Here is a 20,340-nt window from a genome sequence, read left to right on the forward strand (position 1 = left end):
TCGTAGGATCTTGCCTCTCTTGTTCACTTCACAGCTGTATTCCCCAGCACTCGGCAGTGTTTCACACATAGGAGATCTTCAACAAATATGTGTGCCATAAATTACGTCAATGAATAGGCCAACAAGTGAACTATATATTACACACTATAAATGTTAAAAAGAAAACAAGCAGGAACATGTAATGGAAAAAAAGAGAAAAGATGAGTTATTTAAATATCATTCTGTCTTTGCAGACTTAAGAAGCAGTACTAGGCTCACAGGTTTCTATTCTAAAAGATAATTTTGTTTAAAGAGGAGATCATAAGACAAAGGTAGATTTCAATTTTTGAATTTTATTTTTTATCCAAGTAAAAATTCATGTAGCAGGAATGACAATGATGTTACAGTGTCTTTCTCTCTTTTTTTCTTTCTCTTTTTTTTTTGCATGTTGTTTGAGGAAACATGTACTTCTCCATTTTAATTCAAAGTTCTAGTGACCAAAGGTCTATGGTTCTACAACCTTTAAAATTCTCAACTTGATTCTATTCATTAAGTTTAAAGTACACAATTTTTATCAAAGTCCAAAGCTGTCGTCATCGACTATGCTATTCGTGTAAATTGCTGTATGAAAGAGATTTCTATAGATCCAAGAGAATAAGATGCCTTACAGTGTGGAACCGTATTTGTAACTAACATGCCTACAATTTTCCCTGTGGTATGTGTCAATTCAATGATGTAACCTTCTTCACTTTGTCCTGTGCAATGCACCCTGGGCATCTCAGTAAATTTTGTTTTCACATAGGCAAGTAGCCTTGCACTTTTCCTTAAGCAATTCATGCTCACATCCAGCTGTCTTCTTCAAAGAATCACAGTTACTAAGCAGATCTTCATACTCGCAACTATTGGCTGTGAGAAAAAAAAAAATGAGTTCCTCATTATCATTTTCATCACTAAGAGCAGAACAATCCATACATTCAAAGTACACGAGACAGGTAGAACTGGACAAAACAAATCAACATCACTTACACAATGATGGGCTTACCCTTTCTTGAGGGACATATCAGGTGCCTTAGTTGAAGTCACTGATTAAACCACCATTTTAAAAAATTTTGAACTTGGTAGTATGTTTCTAAAATAAATTTCACCATTTTTCTCCCTTAGCCAAGAAAGCTAGATAAATATAAATAAATCTCTCCACATGCAGTCTAATATAAGAACCGCTAGTCAAATACAGATATTTAAATTTAAATTATTCTAAATTAGACAAAGTAAACAATTTAGTTCCTTTTTTAAAACAATTTAGTTCCTTAATCTTACAACCATATTTTAAGTGTTTAAAGGGCCACATGTGACTACTGACTACTTGTAAGACACATGCTGATTGAGAACATTTCCTTCATTTCATACTATTGAAGAGCACTGCTTCAGACTCCAGTGCTTTCTTTCTGAAGAAAGAAATTTATATGGGAAGATAAAGATGCAAAACCATGATAATATGTCTTCTTTTCTTCTCGTATTTCTTCTTAGATCCTCCCTAGGGGCTACAATCTCAACAAATCTCAAGCTAAATGCATCATACCACCTACAAGGCTGACAATTTTTGGGTGTGGTCTCCCTCTACCCTTCCCACAATCTCAGAGAAAAGGCTCTCTGACAACTCAGTAATTTAGGCCAATAACTGGACCAGTTTGAATTCTTTCTTCCCTACTTCTGACTAGCACTCAGTCAGTACAGGTAACAAATACTGGCTATTCTATTCCTTGTTTTCCAACCTTGTCCAGTTTTCTTCATTTATTTTGTCAGCAATGCATTAAAGAGACCTTTTTTTTTCCCCATGGATTTCAGTGGTTTTCTAGCTGGCTTCCATCCAATTGTTTTTTTTTTATAATATTGCTAGAAAGCTCTTTATAAAACATAGTTCTGTCCCTGTCACTCTTATTTAAAATCTTTCAATTGAGTGCTTATTGATAATAGATAAATTCCAAGCTTCTTACCAAATAGCACTCAGAAGAGCTATAAATATGTAACTTTTTTCCTTCTTTAGTTGATTTTATAGCTTTAATATAATCAATATTCTGAATTATAGCTATATAGTTCAGTCAGTAAGAATGTTGACCAATGATGAATGCAGTTGAAGGGTAAAAATCTCAATGAATGAGATTCATCCCCTCTATTATTCATAATAATTTTTATACAAGTATTCCAACCATAAAAAGCTAACAGCTATTTTTATTTCTTTTCACTAAAACTTTAGAAATTACATATATGACATTTATTTTAGTCTCTTAATTTGCAACAATATTTTTGTGGGTTCTGTGAGCCAACATTATATATAGATTTGATTTTGTCATTAAAAATGTGCAGTAAACTACTATCAAATTATAGGGAAAATGGTTATTAAGTTAAATATTATGATTCTAATTATACTATAGAAAAAAAGTAGTTGGCATAATGAATTCTTAGCACAAAAGTAACACAATATTTGGTTTGCCTGTCTAGATTGAGCTATATTGTGATCTTACACCTACAGACTTGCATTTCAAAATAGGACTTTTGACATAATGTCACTAACTTTGATGAAATGAACGATTTACCAGAAATATGTATAATTAATATTAATGGGCCATGCATAGTCACAAAAATATGTTGACAGTAGATCTTTCATTATCTTACATATGGTAATATTCTTTTTGTTACAAATAATATGTAGGTTACTAAAGTGTGTAAAATGTTTACATAAACACACACTGTTCTGTAACATAATTGTCTTCTCCTAAAGATATTATTTATGTTGGTTACTTTAGCAGATTTCTTACCCATGAAAAGAAAATGAAATATCAAACTTTTATTATAATAGCAGGGCAATCACTTCAAACTTACTGCATAGTCCATTGTCACAGTTACCAGGGCAACTAGCACAAGGTGTTCCTTGTTGGTAAGGGTTATTCTTTTTACTCACATTATTGCCACTGAAATTTAAAATACATAATGTCAAATATTTGTCACTTTATAGTTTAGCTTATACTCCCCAAGAGCAGTACAAATTACTAAATATTTTCAGTTACGTTAAAAAAAAACTGAAAAAATTACAACTCCCAGTGAGCAATTCAGGTAACATTCAAATTAAGAAAATACTTCACATATTGACCCATCTTCTTGACTATAATTCTTCAGGCTGAGCAACTAAATCAGATTAATTGGAGTCTTAAGTACCTAGAGTATCTTTCCATGTGGCAACATTCTCGTCATCTGCCAACAGATTCAGTCAAATTGGTAAGGCAGTACAGCCCTATGTGCTAGCTAGAGGTAGAACATATCCATCAGAGAGCCAAAAGAACTCCTGGGAAGCAGGAGGTTGCTGTTTGGAAAAAACTGTTTAATGTTACAACATCATTTTATATCTAAAAGATAATAAAATACAAAATTTCTCTAATAGAAACCAGAAACAGTAAAGCTCCAGTACATAAATACATATAATTTTACCTTCCAGATGGAGGTATTGATATTTAAGTAGTGGTATGTGTTACTGGGACAGAGAAAGAAAGAAATTTGTGAGTTTCTAGAGTTGGTATGTGAGAAATTTTTATGTTCCCCAAAAGGGAATGTTCATTGAAAAGTTTTGAAAAGCATGAGTGCAATCACATACAGTTACTTACAACTCACTGGTAATCATTACTACTGGCCACTTAGTTCATCTGAAATACAAGAGAGTCCAATCTCAGTATGTCAAGTGAGCCAAGAACACAAGGCCATGCATCTGAAACTCAGTTCCTTCACAGAATATAGGTGAACATGTATAAGAAATGTGGGTAAGACAAAAACATATTATGGAAGTTCTGGAAAAATGTGAAAGATACAAACATGTTCTGGAAGCTCTCTCACCACTGCTTCACTCCAACTCTCACCTCAGATGCCTGGCTCCAGATCCTCCTCTCTTCGAGCCAGCCAGTGGATGCACTATTATAGGATTTCAATTCTTTCTACTAAACCCTAGTAAGTGCCTGCAGGAAAATGACATTGGAGGTCTGCTTCTCACCCTGGAGATGCATATGCTCAAGTTACCTACAGTCTAAAAATAAATCCTGTAGGAGCCTGGTTTTAGGGGCCTCCTTGACTCCAGTGGCAAGGAATTTCAGACATTGAAAGAGATTAAGGTTAACAGATATATTGAGATTAGATTTTCATTATAGCCACATAATTTATTATGGGTAAGTTCAAACATGATCCCTGATGAAAAAACATATTTCCTGCTGCAAGCTAGGACCTTAAAGCATGGTTCATTGTGGAGAATTGGTGAAAACTTCTGAAAACCAAACACTGAAGATGTTCTTTTGTGGACTCTGAAGCACATTAAAGATCTCTTGAAAAACCTTTGAGACCCAAAAGAAGGAATCATCTGTGATGGTAATAATGTAGGTGGTTTTTTAGATAAGCAGGGCAAGGAATATCTTAACAGGAAGAGCCGAAATCTGTCATCCCCTACTTATCATTCCACTACCTGCCCTTGCTTATCTATTAAGCTGCCATTCTCTAGAGTATGAAGTTAGTGAGAACTGATGCTATCAAATCTAGGGAAATGTGCACTACCCATGCTCATGGATAGCCATGAGCCCAAGGGAAAGGTGACTGAGAGAAAAGATGTCACTTTGTAACTGAGGACAGAGAGCTTCAGATTTTGTACTTGGAATGGAGAACGTAGTCTCTTCCATGATAATTTGAATGTATCTCAACTTAAAAGCATTTCCAAAGATTTATTCCTTCTGGATGGACCTAGAGGGTATTATGCTAAGTGAAATAAGTTGGACAGAGAAAGACAGATACCATATGATTTTACTTACATGAGGATTCTAAAAAATAAAATAAAAAGCAGAAACAGATAATAAGTACAAGAATAAACTGGTATTTGCCAGGGGGGAGGAATGGGAAGATGGGCGAAAGAGTTGAAGCGGAGTGGGAGATACAGGCTTCCAGTTATGGAATAAATGAGTCATGGGGATAAAAAAGTACAGCACAGGGACTATAGTCAATGGTATAAAAGCATTGGATGGAAACTGATGATAGCTACCCTTGTGGTGAGCATAGCATAAAGTAGAGACCTGTCACTATGTTAAACACCTAAAACTAATTGCATTGACATTGCATATGAACTATGCAATGATTTTTAAAATGAAAAAAGGATTTATTCCTTCCCTTCATTGAATTATGTTTTATATTCTAGTTTGTTTACTATACAAGAATTTTCAAATATTAAATTGCATTTAGTGGTATTGCACTACCCTCTAAGGTATATACTTACGCAGGACAATATTGGCAAACGTAGTAGTATTTTAGACTCTCTTGATTGGGACAATAGGCAATTCCACATCCAACACGATAAGAAGAGTACCAAACAAGCTACAAATCCAGAAAGGAATATATGAAAGTACATTAAAGAGGGAAAATATTGAAAAAAAATAGTGGCAAATGTAAAACCAAAAAAATGTTACTATTATAGTCTGTAGCCAGGTACCCTTCAAAAATAATTAGTTCAATTATTGAAACAAATCACAAATTCTAAAATATTGTATATTAATGTCCACTAACTATTTTATCCATTTCTAATTCTGAAAAAGTATAGAACATGCTTCCTTCCCAAGAGTTATGCCAGCAATGGAAAAAAACGACAGCTCTAGATGAAGTACCAGCCAAGACTATTATATCTATTCAGGCTCTTACCCAAATTGAACATTGGACCTGGTCATAATTCAGAGATGCTTTCATATTAAAGCATTTGTGATGGAAGTATTTTCATTCTTACCTGGGTGTAATGTCCAACAACTGCATCAGAACTCTTTGGTCCTACACCATAGACAAAATTATGGCGCTCCTCATACCAGTTTTGGATTGCATCTGACCAGGGGGTAGGGTCACTTGACATATAGAGATTCTCACCACATTTTGTACCTAAAGAGGAATGGATTGTTCTTGAAGAAACAATAAACATGCAATGGCAAAAGAAATCAACTATATGAACACAAGGATGCTGCCCTTCAAACACAGTGCCTATGCTCATAACTGTTAATACATAATAAAAAGGCTTCTGTATTTCTCAGCCCTAAAGCTGAATAGAAGACAGATCTGTCTTGGTAAACCTGGATGGCTTAGTGGGTTAAGAAACTGACTCTTGATTTCAGCTCAGGTCATAATCTCAGGGTCCTGAGATTGAGCCTTACACATCAGGCTCTCCAACTCAACAGGGAGTCTGCTTGAGGATTCTCTCTCTCTCTCCTTCTCTCCCTGATCCTGCCCTCTACTCACACACATTCTCTCTCTAAAATAAATAAATAAATAAATATTTTAAGACAGATCTGTCTAGCATGCTGAGGTTGTCATCAACATGCAAAACTTGGAATAGGTTAAGAAGACCTTTTATGCTTTAATAATCCTCTGGAGTATCAGAGATAAATTCTTTTTTATGCTAAATTCTTCACATATGTAATGTCTCCTGTGCTCTCAGCTTTGTACTGTAAATTTGCAAAAGACACTGACCAACTTTTTCTTCTTTTTCTCTTCCTATTGTCTGCCTTCACCAGAGATTTTGCACATATCGGACCCTTTCTAAGTGTTTATGATTATGATTTTGTGTGCACTTGGAAAAAAGTTCTACAAGCAGTCTCTAAGGGCTCCAATTAAGAGGCAACTGACATCAGGATAGATGGAAGATTTCAAAGCTTTTGGGTCCTCTCTTAATCACTAAATCAGAATGTCCTAAGGCCAAATCTTATTAGGCAAAGAAGAGCCTTGCAGATGGTGACATCAACAAGATGGTGGAGTAGGAAGCCCTGGACTCTCCTTCCTCTAACAAACACCCTGATCCAGCAGCAATTCCTGAACAATTTGCCCTTGAGGGAAATCCAAAGTTACCCTGGGAGAATATGAACCCAGACTCACTGCCCCTGCAGGGAAACTGGGACACCCTCTTGCTAGAATGCCTATGTTCAGCTCAGTGCCTGTCATCTGATCAGGAAGGTGTCCCCTAGCTCCCAGCTTCTCCCAGGGGAAGCAAAGAATTGGTTCATGTGTCCAGTCTTCCAACCTTCTGTAAGGAAGCTTGCCAGTTGTCTGGCTTCTTGCAACTCTGACAGTCAGGCAGAGGCTAGCCCCCTGGACCAGAATGGAGATGGTGGCATTGGCGGTAAGTACCACATTTCTTCCCCTTGGCTCAACACAGAGCAAGTAATTGAAAAATCACAGTTCTCAGCTTCCTCCTGGGGAAGCAAAGAGTTGATTGATGTGTCCAGTGATCCAATTTCTCTAAGACTGCCTAAAGACCTGATATCTGTCTTGCCAGTCTTGGAGCTCTGATGGGTTTGGCATAGTTACAGTGCTGCACCCTGGGTGAGAGCAGAGATGGTGGTTTGGATTGGTAGATGCCAATGATCCTCTCCCCAGCTCAGCACAGAGCAAGTAGACAACACCACTGCTGCCTGTTTCCCCCTTGGGTGGGAAAAAGTTGGCCTGTGCATCCAATGCCACAGGTTTTCCAGATACTGCTTGAAGAATTGACTTCTGACTTGCCTCTCTAAGAATGTTAACAGATCTAGCATAACCAAGATTTGGAGCCATGAGAACAGAGATTTGGGTTCATAGTTGCCATAGCTTCCCTTACTAGTTCAGCACTGAGTGAGCAGATAAAAATCCCAAGTTCTAGCCTCTTCTTAGATAAGGAAAAAGTTGGATGGAATGCCCAAAGATGTCTTTTTTCAGAAAGTTGCTTGAGGAATGTACAATAGATCTTTTCTGACCACAGTTTTAATAGACATTCTCTAAAGTGTACAAATGGCCAACAGGTATGTAAAAAGGTACTCAATATTTCTCATCACAGGGAAATGCAAATCAAAACCACAATGAGATATCATCTTATATCTTTTATGATGTCTATAATGGGGAAAGAAAAGGACAACAAGTGATGATAAGGATGTGAATAAACTGGAATCCTGTACACCTTTGGTGCACAAAAAAATGGGGTAGCTGCTGTGGAAAAAAGCATAGAAGTTCTTCCAAAAATTAAAAGTAGAACTACCAAATGGTCCTGTAATGCCACCTCTGAGTATTTATTCAAAAGAATTGAAATCAGGATTTTGAAGAGATATTAGCATTCTTCATATTCGTTGCAGCACTATTCACAATAGCCGGTATATGGAAACTAAAATCCATGGACAGATGAATGGAGGAACAAAATGACACACATATATACACCATGGATGTCATTCATCCTTAAAAAAGAAGGAGATTCTGCAATAATTGAGTAAGACAATGTGGATGAATCTTGAAAACATGATGTTAAGTGAATTAAGCCGGTCATGGAAAGACAACAATTGCATGATCCCATTTATATGAAGTAACTTAAATAGCCAAATTCATAGAATTAGAGTAGAACAGTGATATCCAAGGATGGGGGGAAGGAGAAATGGGGAATTACCAGTCAATGGGCATAAAGTTTCAGGTAAGCAAGATGAATACTTTCTAGATGAATAAATTCTGCTATACAACATTGTATCTAAGTCGATAATATTGTTTAGTAGACCTAATTATTTGTTAAGGGTGTAGGTCTCATGTTAAGTGTTCTTATCACAATAAAATTAATAAAAAGAAAGAAGTGACTTGATGCCCAGAAACTTCTATCTTTTCAAGCTCTCAATTACTATTTATATCTTGTAGCTTGAAAAATAATGTCTATATGCTGCTTAAAGAGAGTACAAGATATTTTTGGCTATCTCTTTTAATATGGATAAAAGAAACTAAGAATCTAATAGTAAACTTGCATCTTTAAGACCATTTGTTTTAATATTCTACTGAATGCAGTCATTCTCTTCATAATTCCATTAACAGAACAACATTAACAATATAAATAATAATTGTAATGACATTACAGGTAAAAATTCATTGCTTTCAAATTGAGCTTGCCTATATATAGATTATAGTTGCTAATATAAATATTTATATTTTTTAAAGATTTTATTTATTTATTCATGAGACACACAGAGAGAGAGGCAGAGCCATAGGCAGAGGGAGAAGCAGGCTCCCTGTGAGGAACCTGATGTGGAACTCGATCCCAGGATCCCAGGATCATGACCTGAGCTGAAGGCAGACACTCAACCACTGAGCCACTCAGGTGCCTAATAATATCAATATTTTATGTAAGGCTTATGCACAAAACTTTTTTTTCTTTCATAGTATTGATAATATTTGATAAGGATTCAAAAATTCAAAAATGAATCAACAAACCCAAATTATTTATCATGATTTTAAAAATTTAAGTATTTTTAGAGAAAAATTCAGGAATAAATCACCATAATTTATTTAGTATATCTTATGAATACAAAAGAAGAGATATAAAAACACCAAACAGCTATACAATATCACAAAAAAGAGCAGTGGATTAGAAATCAATAAGCCTGATTAACTTTCCAGTATATGACACACTTCAGATTGTGTCTTGAGGAAGTCATTCCTCCCCTGGCCTCTTCTCATCTTTAAATTTGGAGAAATGATAGTACATGACCTGTTGACTCATGAGCTGGTTGGGAGGAACAAATGAAGTATTGTTTCAGCTGTTATTTGCATAATGTAAATTATTAACAAGCACAAAATAGTACCTATAATTCTCTCTCCCTCTACAGATACTTTAATTTTAAAAGAACTACAGGGCAACACCCTTTTTGAACTTGGCCACAGTAATTTCTTGCAAGATACATCCACAAAGGCAAAAGAAACAAAAGCAAAAATGAACTATTGGGACTTCATCAAGATAAGAAGCTTTTGCACAGCAAAGGATACAGTCAACAAAACTAAAAGACAACCTACAGAATGGGAGAAGATATTTGCAAATGACATATCAGATAAAGGGCTAGTTTCCAAAATCTATAAAGAACTTATTAAACTCAACACCAAAGAAACAAACAATCCAATCATGAAATGGGCAAAAGACATGAAGAGAATTCTCACAGAGGAAGACATGGACATGGCCAACAAGCACATGAGAAAATGCTCTGCATCACTTGCCATCAGGGAAATACAAATCAAAACCACAATGAGATACCACCTCACACCAGTGAGAATGGGGAAAATTAACAAGGCAGGAAACAACAAATGTTGGAGAGGATGCGGAGAAAAGGGAACCCTCTTACACTGTTGGTGGGAATGTGAACTGGTACAGCCACTCTGGAAAACTGTGTGGAGGTTCCTCAAAGAGTTAAAAATAGACCTGCCCTACGACCCAGCAATTGCACTGTTGGGGATTTACCCCAAAGATTCAGATGCAATGAAACGTCGGGACATCTGCACCCCGATGTTTCTATCAGCAATGGCCACAATAGCCAAACTGTGGAAGGAGCCTCGGTGTCCATCGAAAGATGAATGGATAAAGAAGATGTGGTTTATGTATACAATGGAATATTACTCAGCAATTAGAAACGACAAATACCCACCATTTGCTTCAACGTGGATGGAACTGGAGGGTATTATGCTGAGTGAAATAAGTCAGTCGAAGGACAAACAGTGTATGTTCTCATTCATTTGGGGAATATGAATAATAGTGAAAGGGAATATAAAGGAAGGGAGAAGAAATGTTGGGAATTATCAGGAAGGGAGACAGAACATAAAGACTCCTAACTCGGGGAAACGAACTAGGGGTGGTGGAGGGGGAGGAGGGCGGGTGTTGGAGGGGAATGGGTGACGGGCACTGAGGTGGACACTTGACGGGATGAGCACTGGGTGTTTTTCTATATGTTGGTAAATTGAACACCAATAAAAATTAATTAAAAAAAAAAAAAAGAAAAAAAAAAGTCAGACCCTTTAAGATGTGAGCAGTTAAAGGTGTATTTATCAAAATAAAAATAGCCTCTAATAAAAAAAAATAAATTAAAAAAAAAAATAAAAGAACTACAGGGGCACCTGGGTGGCTCAGTCTGTTAAGATCTGACTCTTGATTTCAGCTCAGGTCATGATCAGGTCGTGAGATCAAGCCCTGCATTGGGCTCTGTGCTCAGTGTGGAGCCTGCTTGAGATTCTTTCTCTCCCTCTCCCTCTACTCCTTTCCCCTCTGCTTGCACTCTCTCTTTCTAAAAATAAATGATAACAATAAGAAATTTAAAGGAGCAGTATAAGCAACACTTATATTCTAAGTCTTTTTAGAACATCCCAGAATGCTCTATTCTATTTGATGTTTCCAATATTATTACATTTGTTCATTTATTAAACAAATATTTACTCATTTACATACTGGTTTTTCTGTCCTCTGGCACGCTGTGTTCTAAAGTGCACTTGTTTGCCCACTTTTGGGCATTTGCTGCCGCATCTCTGTTCCATTCCTAAATGTCATAAGAAAAAAAAAAAACACTTTAAAGAATCAACTTTAATGAAGCATATAGTTCCATGATCTGATTGGTAGATTGATTTGTACTACTTTAAACTTCTTTGATATATTACATAATCATCAGTGGTGTGAAACCTTTTTGTTAGCGAGGTATGTGAGTGTGTTTTTCGCTCCAGCACCAATTTCCAAATGAGGAGAAGTTCATAAATGATGTGTCTACTAAGAGAAATATCTAATATCTAATAACATGATAGTATAGGAACCACATGTGGGGTTTTTAGTGATGGGGCTACTCTAAATATCCAACATGTAAAGACTTCGAATTATAGTTTCTTAGTAATAAACAGGCCTAGATTATTCCCTATTTCATTTGCAGCCCATTGCATTCAGATGGGAAATATGTAGTTTTTATGGACTATATCCTGGAAAGTGGGCTGTTATGTATTCTAAATGGCACTGATTTTGACAGAAAAGGGACTTTAACGGGTGTCTGGCTGGCTCAGTTGGTAGAGAATGGGATTTTTGATGTTGGGGTTCGAGCCCCACATTGGGCATAGAGATTACTTAAAAAGAATAAAATGCATGAAGGAAAGGGGCCTCCTTTGTTTTAGACTAGGGTAGATAGTGAATAAAATTGCAATGACTTCATATTTGATGTCTGAAGATTTGGCTTCTAATTTTGCCTTCCCAACTTAAGAGCCCTGTAACCTTGACAAATTATTTAACCATTATAAGGAAAATTAGTTTCTGCTCTGCCCACATTACACAGCTCAAATGAAATAGTAAAGCAGAAACAAAACTTGTAAGCAAGGTTCTTCAGAGATGCCAGTTACCAGCTCCCTGCTCTAATCACTGCTGATTCACACCACTAGCCTTTATCACTGCCTCTTACCATCTTTAGCATGTTGCTGGCAGGTGGAGAGACTGATTTCCTTAGTTCATTGTGTTTATTTACAATCTCCTTTTGGACTTGCGTTTGAGTGGTTAACAAAGCAGTAAAGGATGGATCCTAAAGGGAAATAACATTAAAGTTACCCTTCTAACATTTGTTAAAATTGCATTTAAGAATGAATAAGTGAATTCAAGGGAGCAAAGATCATTTTAAAAAGCATTCAGTTCAAGTCAATATTAGTTGTTAAGCATTGCCAATGAACCTGAGCCAAAGCTATGACAAATACGAAAGAAGTAATTTGAAGCTTTGAGAATGAGGATGAAATTCATGGCATGACAAATTAAAATCTCCTTTGAGGCCACAGATGCCAATTTCTAGTTTCAAGGGAACTCATTGTGCTTTTTCTCTTTTCATGGCCCTTCCAATCCTGTTATCTCTCTAGCTCCATCCATGTTATTGCAAATGGCAAGATTTTATTCCTTTGTATGGCAGAATAATGTTTCATTATGTGTATATACACAATAATATAGCATATATAATATAATATCAGGTATGTATGATATATAATATATGTATCTACATATATCTATACATATCTATATGTATATACTCCTTTATCCATTCATCTATCAGTGGACATTTGGGCTGCTTCCATAATTTGGTTAATGTAAATAATTCTGTAATAAACATAGGGATTCATATATCTTTTCTAATTAGTGTTTTCATATATTTTGGGTAAATACCTTGTAGTCAAATTACTGGATCATATAGTAATTCTATTTTTAATTTTTTTGGAAAACCTCTGCACTATTTTCCATAGTGGCTGCACCAGTTTGCATTCCCATCAACAGTTCACAAGGGTTCCTTTTTCTCTACATCCTTGCCAACAATTTGTTTTTTTTTGTGTTGTTGATTTTATCCACTCTGACTGGGGTGAGTTGACATCTGATGGTTTTGATTTGTATTTCCCTGATGATGAGTGACATTGAACATCTTTTCATGTGTCCATTGGCCATCCATAGGTCTTCTTTAGAGGATGTTTGTTCATGTCTTCTGTCCATTTTTAATTGAATTATTTGTTCGTGTGCGTTGAGTTGTTTTGGTTCTTTATACTTTTTAGGCACTAACTCTTTATCAGATATATCATTTGCAAATATATTTGTCCATTCAGGAGGCTACCTATTAGTTTTTTTTTATTGTTCCCTTTGCTGTGCGGAACCTTTTTATTTTGTTGTGGGCCCAATATTTATTTTTGCTTTGGTTTCCCTTGCCTCAGGAGACAGATCTAGAAAAATGTTCCCTCAGCCAATGTAAGAGACATTACCTTCTGTGCTATCTTCTAGGATTTTCATGGTTTCAGGTCTCATATTTAGGTCTTCAATCCATTTTGAGTTTTCTTTTGTGTATGGTAGTGAGAGTTTTGCTTCTCACCAATTTTGATGCCTTTTATTTCTTTATGTTGTTTAATTGCTGTGGCTAGGACTTCCAGTACTATGTTGAATGAAAGTGGTGAAAGTAGACATCCTTGACTTGTTCCTGACTTAAGGGGGAAAGCCCTCAGTTTTTCACCATTGAGTATGATTTTGGCTGTGAATTTTTTATATTAGGCCTTTATTATACTGAGGTATGTTCCCTCTAGACCTACTTTGCAGAGACTTTTTATCATGAATGGATGTTGTACTTTGTCAAATGCTTTTTCTGAATCTGTTGAAATGATCATATGGTTTTTATCCTTTTTCTTATTCATGTGACATATTGCATTGATAGTTTTACAAGTATTGAATAAATCCTACTTGATCATGATGTATGATTTTTCAATTGTATTGACATTGTTTTAAACAAAAAATTTTATTTTTAATGGGTGGGCTAATAGTCTATAAAAATAATATATCTACATCCTAATCCCCAGAATCTGTCAATATAAGCTTAACTGGATAAGAGTCTTTCCAGATATAGTTAAGGATCTCAAGATTGAATCACCCTGAATTATCCAAGTAGGACCTAAATCCAATGGTAAGTATTCTTATAAGAGATACAGGAGAGATCATGTGGAAAGGGAAGCAGAGAATAAGTGATATAGCCACAAGCTTAATTATCACAGTGATTGGTCGAAGCCACCAAAGCTAAAAGACATGGAACAGATTTCCTCCTAGTTCCACCAGCGGGAATGTGGCCTTACTGATGTCTAGATTTTAGGCTTCTGGCCTCCAGAACTGTGAAAGAATAAATTTCTATTGTTCCAGTCCACCCAACTTGCATTCATTTCTTACAACAGCCCTGAGAACTTAATACATTATTTAATTATTTATCTGAAATATGGTTTCATCATGTATTGAATATCTAAGTTATTAGTGAGATATTTTCTTTCTTTCGTTTTTTAGGGGGGGGGGTACTAAATCTTTGAAATCTAGTGTATATTTTACAGTTACAGTATGTAAACCACATTGTAAGTATTCACTAGCCACATATGACTGGTGGCTCTAAGCTAGCAATGAGTACTTTATGATATACCAAACACTCTTGCCCCTTCTAGTCTCAAAGGACCTAGCCATCCCATAAACTTTTGTGGATAGCTTTAGAAAGATTTTCCAATTTAACTTTACCTTTCCTTCTGTGGGTAAAGATGGAAGCAGAACAGCAGCCAGAAACACCACGACTGGGAATAAAGCCATTTCTGGGAAATAAGTCAAAGAGAACAATGGTCTGCATTAAAACATGTAGTACACAGCTCCCTGACTATGAGGAAAAACCAATGTAGTGACCTTGGTTAGTTTAAAGGAACTGTAATTCCGAAATTCATAAAAAATGTAGCAAGAGAAGATTGTTATTTGGTGCCAGTAAAACCATAATGGAACAAACTTTGTCACTGATAGGGACAATAAAAAATAAACTGAAACACTTGACTAATGCTCTTGAAGTGTACCTGTATAGGTTAGGGACATGTCATCATATTTCTACCTAGTTCTATTGCTCTTAAATCCATTAAAAATATGGAAAAAACAAACTTCTTCAGGGTTAATTAATGTACCTCATTAATTATTCATTCTGATTTGGGGGGAGAATGTATTTTCAGTGTACACTATTTCTTGGTTTGCTCTGATCTATAAAAAGCAAAATTGCTTGTTCTTTTATTTACACATGATTCTAATCAAGATTCTAAGGTTATGATTACACAAAAATAAATGTATAAGGGAGCTTGGGTTGCTCAGTCGGTTAAATATCCAACTCTTGATTTCAGCTCAGGTCATGATCTCAGGATTGTGGGATCGAACCCCATGTTGGTGACCTGCACTCAGTGTTGTGCCTACTCTTTCTCTCTTACCCTCTACCCTTCTCCTACAGGCTCATGTGCAGGTGTGTTCTGTCTCTCAAATAAATAAATCTAAAAAAATAAATATACAAACATTTTATTAGTGGTTATTTTACTGGCAGAAGGATTAGAAGTTATTTTGATTTTATTACTTCTATCTCAAATTTCCCAGTATAAAAAAAATAAAATTACAAGTAATATGTTGAAAATCTAATCTGTTCAAATTTTCTGAATCCATGATTTGATACAAAATTTGTTTAATATCCTCATTAACTTTATAAGAGACACCCAGCATTGGGTTGTCTGTGTTGTCCTTTCTCAGTGTGTCAAAAAAATTCTTTTCTTGATCCTTTAGATTAAGCAATGAGTCCACTCAATTAAAAAAAAAAACCACTCATCTTCTGGCCATTAGTCATAGAAATTACTCTATAAACTAAAGGAATGATGCATTGGTTTGTATTCTTTGAGACTGGTACTCCCAAATTCCTGAAGAGAAAGAATATTCTAAATAATTTTTCTGTGGTACTTCTTAGGCCTTATTGATTTGTAAACAGTAGACAATTGATACCTGTTCCATATATTCCCTTATTCCTCAATAAAATGCTCAAAAAAGGGAGAAGATTGAACATTTGTTGACCATGTAATGCAAAATTTGCTTTCTAATTTCATCATCATTTCTTGGTGGGTATGACTATATTTTACAGATGAAGAAATTGAGGATTAGAACAATTAATTTACCTATGCCAATGGTAAGTTCTTAAGTAACTTCAGAAATTAGCCTTCAAGTATAACATCAAAATCAATGCACATTGAAAGGAACATAGTTTCACCTGAGAAAAGTAATCTTTTTGTAGTACATTGGAGGCACTCTTTCCTTATTTTAACAATCCCAGAATTAATACATAGCCATTCATGTTCACAGTAAAAATCATCAATGTGGAAGTATGTATAATATATACAATTTGTCATCCTTTTACATGTCTTCTAGTGAAGGTAGTTCTAAAATAATTGTTTCAAAGTTGTAAACCTGAGAATTATTTATATTACTTATTTTAAGATGAACTATATAAAGTGAGTAAAGAGTAAAAACTGATTCTCTTAATAAAGATTTACCCATAAAGTTTTGAAAATCATGGATAAATGTATTAAATATATAATTTGAGAATTGGCAAAACATAAATGACTAGAAAATAAAATATTCACATTAGAATAAATGAGTTATCACTTACTGTTTGTTATCAGAGCAGGATGAAGTGTTTGCTTTATCTAAAGAAAGAAGGAAGGTGGAAAGGAGGTTAGAGCACAATATATGTTACATCTTTTCTGTTTTAGAAAATTCAGGTTGTGCAAGTAAATCTAAGTCAATAAATTTCTGAAACAGAATTTTTCATATTAGTATCTTCAAATTTCATTGCTAGTTGGCTATCATGGTTTTTGACATTATTTAGTTTTCATATAGCTTGTTTTTAAAGTTTTTAAAAAGACAAACCTTACTGAGATATACATATTTGTATATATGTATGTATTTATGTATACATACATATATATGTATGTATTTATGTATCATAAATATATGATATTTACATACCATACAATTCATTCATTTAAAGTGTGCAATTCAATAGTTTTTGCATTCCATTAATTGTTACCTATTGCTTTTGTTCTGAAAGTAGATTATGTTTATTCAATCACTGTCTAAAACATAAGCAAATTTTAGAATACACTATGTAAAGAGTTTGAAACTGATTTCAAGGTGGCGATAGATTTCATCACTCAGCTTCAGTCTTATTCTTCAAATTTATTTTTATATTTAACTTAGTCTCAATTCTACCATTTACTTTTTTCACAATACTGGCAGGATTTTATTTCTTATCCTTTAGAAAAGCATTTCCAAAGACTGATACACATATCACTTTATTTTTTTTAACTTTAACTGTAAATTTAATTTAATTAACACATACTGTATTATTAGTTTCAGAGGTAAAGTCTACTGATTCATCAGTTGTATACAACACCCAGTGCTCATTATATCAAGTGCCCTCCTTAATGTCCATCATCCAATTATCCTTTCCCCCATCTACCTCCTGTCCAGCAGCCCTCAGGTTTTTTTTCCCTAGAGTTCCTCATCTCTTATGGTATGCCTCCCTCTCTGTTTTCATCTTATTTTATTTTTCCTTCCTTTCCTCTATGTTTATCCATCTTGTTTCTTAAATTCCACATATGAGTGAAATCAAATGGTATTTGTCTTTCTCTGGCTGACCTATTTCACTTAGCATAATACCCTCTAGTTCCATTCACATCGTTGCAAATGGTGAGATTTCATTCTTTTGGATGGCTGAGTAATATTCATATATACATAAGTCTAGCATCTCTTCTTTATCCATTAGTCTGTTGATGGACATCTGGGCTCTTTCCACAGTTTGGCTATTGTGGACATTGCTGCTATATACATTGCAGTGCATGTGCCCCTTCGAATCACTATGTTTAGATAAATACCTTTAGATAAATACCTAGTAGTGCAATTGTTGGGTCATAGAGTAGCTCTATTTTTAACTTTTTGAGGAACCTCCATACTGCTCTCCAGAGTGGCTGCACCATTTTGTATTCCTACCAACACTGTAAGAGGGTATCCCTTTCTCCACATCCTCACCAACATCTGTTGTTTCCTGAGTTGTTAATTCTAACCATTCTGACTGATGAGAGGTGGTATTGTAATTAACATGAGTTAATACAGCATGCCTTCCCTCCCTAACCAGTCTTCCTCTCTTCCCAGACACACTAAAATCTGGATATTGCTTTTTTGGCTTAGTATTTTTATAATAACCAGTTAAGACTTGTTAATCATTGTGAAGGTAACCAGGATCCTACCTCACAGCTCAATTCCTGTGGGTCAGCATTCCTTTACTTCTCAGTTACCAACTTTCTATGACTTATTGGTTAAGAGCATAATCTTTGGAAGCCATCAGTTTTAGGAAATCCTGTTTCCATTTTCTCTTTTGTAAAATGTGGATTAGCATATCAATAGCTTTGCTTTGAAAAGTGAATGGCATGATATACATAAAACCCCTAATACAATGCCTGGCATATAATACTCAATAAATGGAGATTATTAATATTTTTATTATGATCCTTTACAATGTGTAGTGGTTTGCTGTTTTCATAAGATCTTTTTATGAATGCATGTTGTTTGATTAAATTGGTAATTTTAGAAGTGTCTATAAGATCTGTTTTTACTTCCAGGTTTCATAGGAAAAAAAATCAGCATAATCTAAGTGGAGATTCAAATATTCAAGGCCCAGTTCTACTGGAAATCCTCTGGATAACTTTAAGAAAATGATCTAACATTTGGGCTGTCATAGTCTCACCAGTTTATTGAATGCATGTTGTTTGATTAAATTGGTAATTTTAGAAGTGTCTATAAGATCTGTTTTTACTTCCAGGTTTCATAGGAAAAAAAATCAGCATAATCTAAGTGGAGATTCAAATATTCAAGGCCCAGTTCTACTGGAAATCCTCTGGATAACTTTAAGAAAATGATCTAACATTTGGGCTGTCATAGTCTCACCAGTTTATTGACAGACATACCTATTAGCCTGATAATTTTGTAGAGCTCAATGAGATTGCAATCATTCATTGGGATTCCACAATTCAATAGACCAAGATGTCATATATTCCTCCCTACCAGTCTCCTTTTTCCCTATCCCCATTCACTCAACCTATACTCACGTTTGTTGCATCAGTGAAAACAATTACAAAACCCACATTCATACGTAGTTGAAAAGTTGGCTTCCATTTTCCCTCCCCCTTGCTACTTACTAATGGAAAAGTACCGTGCCCTTTCTTACAGGTGTTTTAAGACTGAGATGACATAGTTCTAAGGTGTCTGTAGGAAAATCATGGTGTTCAGTTTCATAATCCTAGAACAAAGAAAAAGACAATATTTAAAATAAAGATGGGAAGAATAAATAGGAAGTATCAATAATCTCTGTCCCAAACTTCAAACTTTATTGTGTTCTAGTATTACTCTAATATCTTCCTGTAATTTTTTGATCTCACCATTAAGACCATAATATCTTTCTGAGATCAGATTATGTTTTGATGTCTTGGTGTTTCCTTTAAATAACAAAGAAGTGGGCTTCTTAAAGAAGTTCATTTGACTTTCTTAGAATATCACTGCATATTTTCCAGACTTCCAAATCCTTATACACTTAAATTTTTTTAAAAACTACTTATTTATTTAAAAAGGAGGGTGGGAGACAGACAAAGATTGGGTAGAGGGAGGAGCAGAGGGAGAGAGACAAGCAGACTCCCAGCACTAAGCACAAAGCCCACATTGGCTCCATCCCACAACTCTGAGATCGTGACTGGAGTGAAATCGAGAAACCTCACTTAAGGGTCTGAGCCACCCAGGCACCTCCCCTTAGATTTGCACTCTTTTTTTAAAAAAAAAAAAGATTTTATTTATTTATTCATGAGAGGCACAGAGAGAGACAGAGGCAGAGATACAGGCAGAGGGAAAAGGAGGATCCATGCAGGTAGCCTGACGTGGGACTCGATCCCAGGTCTCCAGGATCAGGCCCTGGGCTGAAGGCGGCACTAGACCGCTGAGCTACCAGGGCTGCCCAGATCTGCACTCTTTAGAAGATAATTTTATAAGTGGTCACCCACATAGTATTTACTACATGGACTTGGGGTCACACTTTTATGTCTTCATGTCTTTTCCTGGAAGCCAGTAGATGACAAATAGTCCAGAAGAGACAACAGCCCTAAGTCTAATTGCTTGCAATACACAGTTTCTAATGA

At 35.3% G+C, this 20,340-nt stretch overlaps 1 protein-coding gene across 2 annotated transcripts; it reads right to left on the reverse strand.

Moving 5' to 3' along the window:
* Positions 1-368: 368 nt before the first annotated feature.
* Positions 369-19,449, reverse strand: LOC112914226 (cysteine-rich secretory protein 2-like). 2 transcript variants are annotated; one of them, XM_025991220.2, is made up of 9 exons: positions 19,383-19,449; positions 16,767-16,803; positions 14,831-14,901; positions 12,228-12,344; positions 11,243-11,330; positions 5,777-5,922; positions 5,276-5,373; positions 2,860-2,948; positions 369-885 (listed from the first exon to the last, which is right to left on the reverse strand). In XM_025991220.2, exons 3-9 carry the CDS (start codon positions 14,897-14,899, stop codon positions 758-760), a joined length of 735 nt encoding a protein of 244 aa, XP_025847005.2. In that variant the 5' UTR covers positions 14,900-14,901; positions 16,767-16,803; positions 19,383-19,449; the 3' UTR covers positions 369-757. The 2 variants fall into 2 exon arrangements, with proteins under 2 accessions (XP_025847005.2, XP_025847004.2); XM_025991219.2 differs by having other exon boundaries at positions 19,354-19,445.
* Between the last annotated feature and the right edge of the window lie 891 nt (positions 19,450-20,340).

This window comes from Vulpes vulpes, chromosome 1, assembly GCF_048418805.1.
Source record: "Vulpes vulpes isolate BD-2025 chromosome 1, VulVul3, whole genome shotgun sequence".
NCBI classification, from domain to species: domain Eukaryota; kingdom Metazoa; phylum Chordata; class Mammalia; order Carnivora; family Canidae; genus Vulpes; species Vulpes vulpes.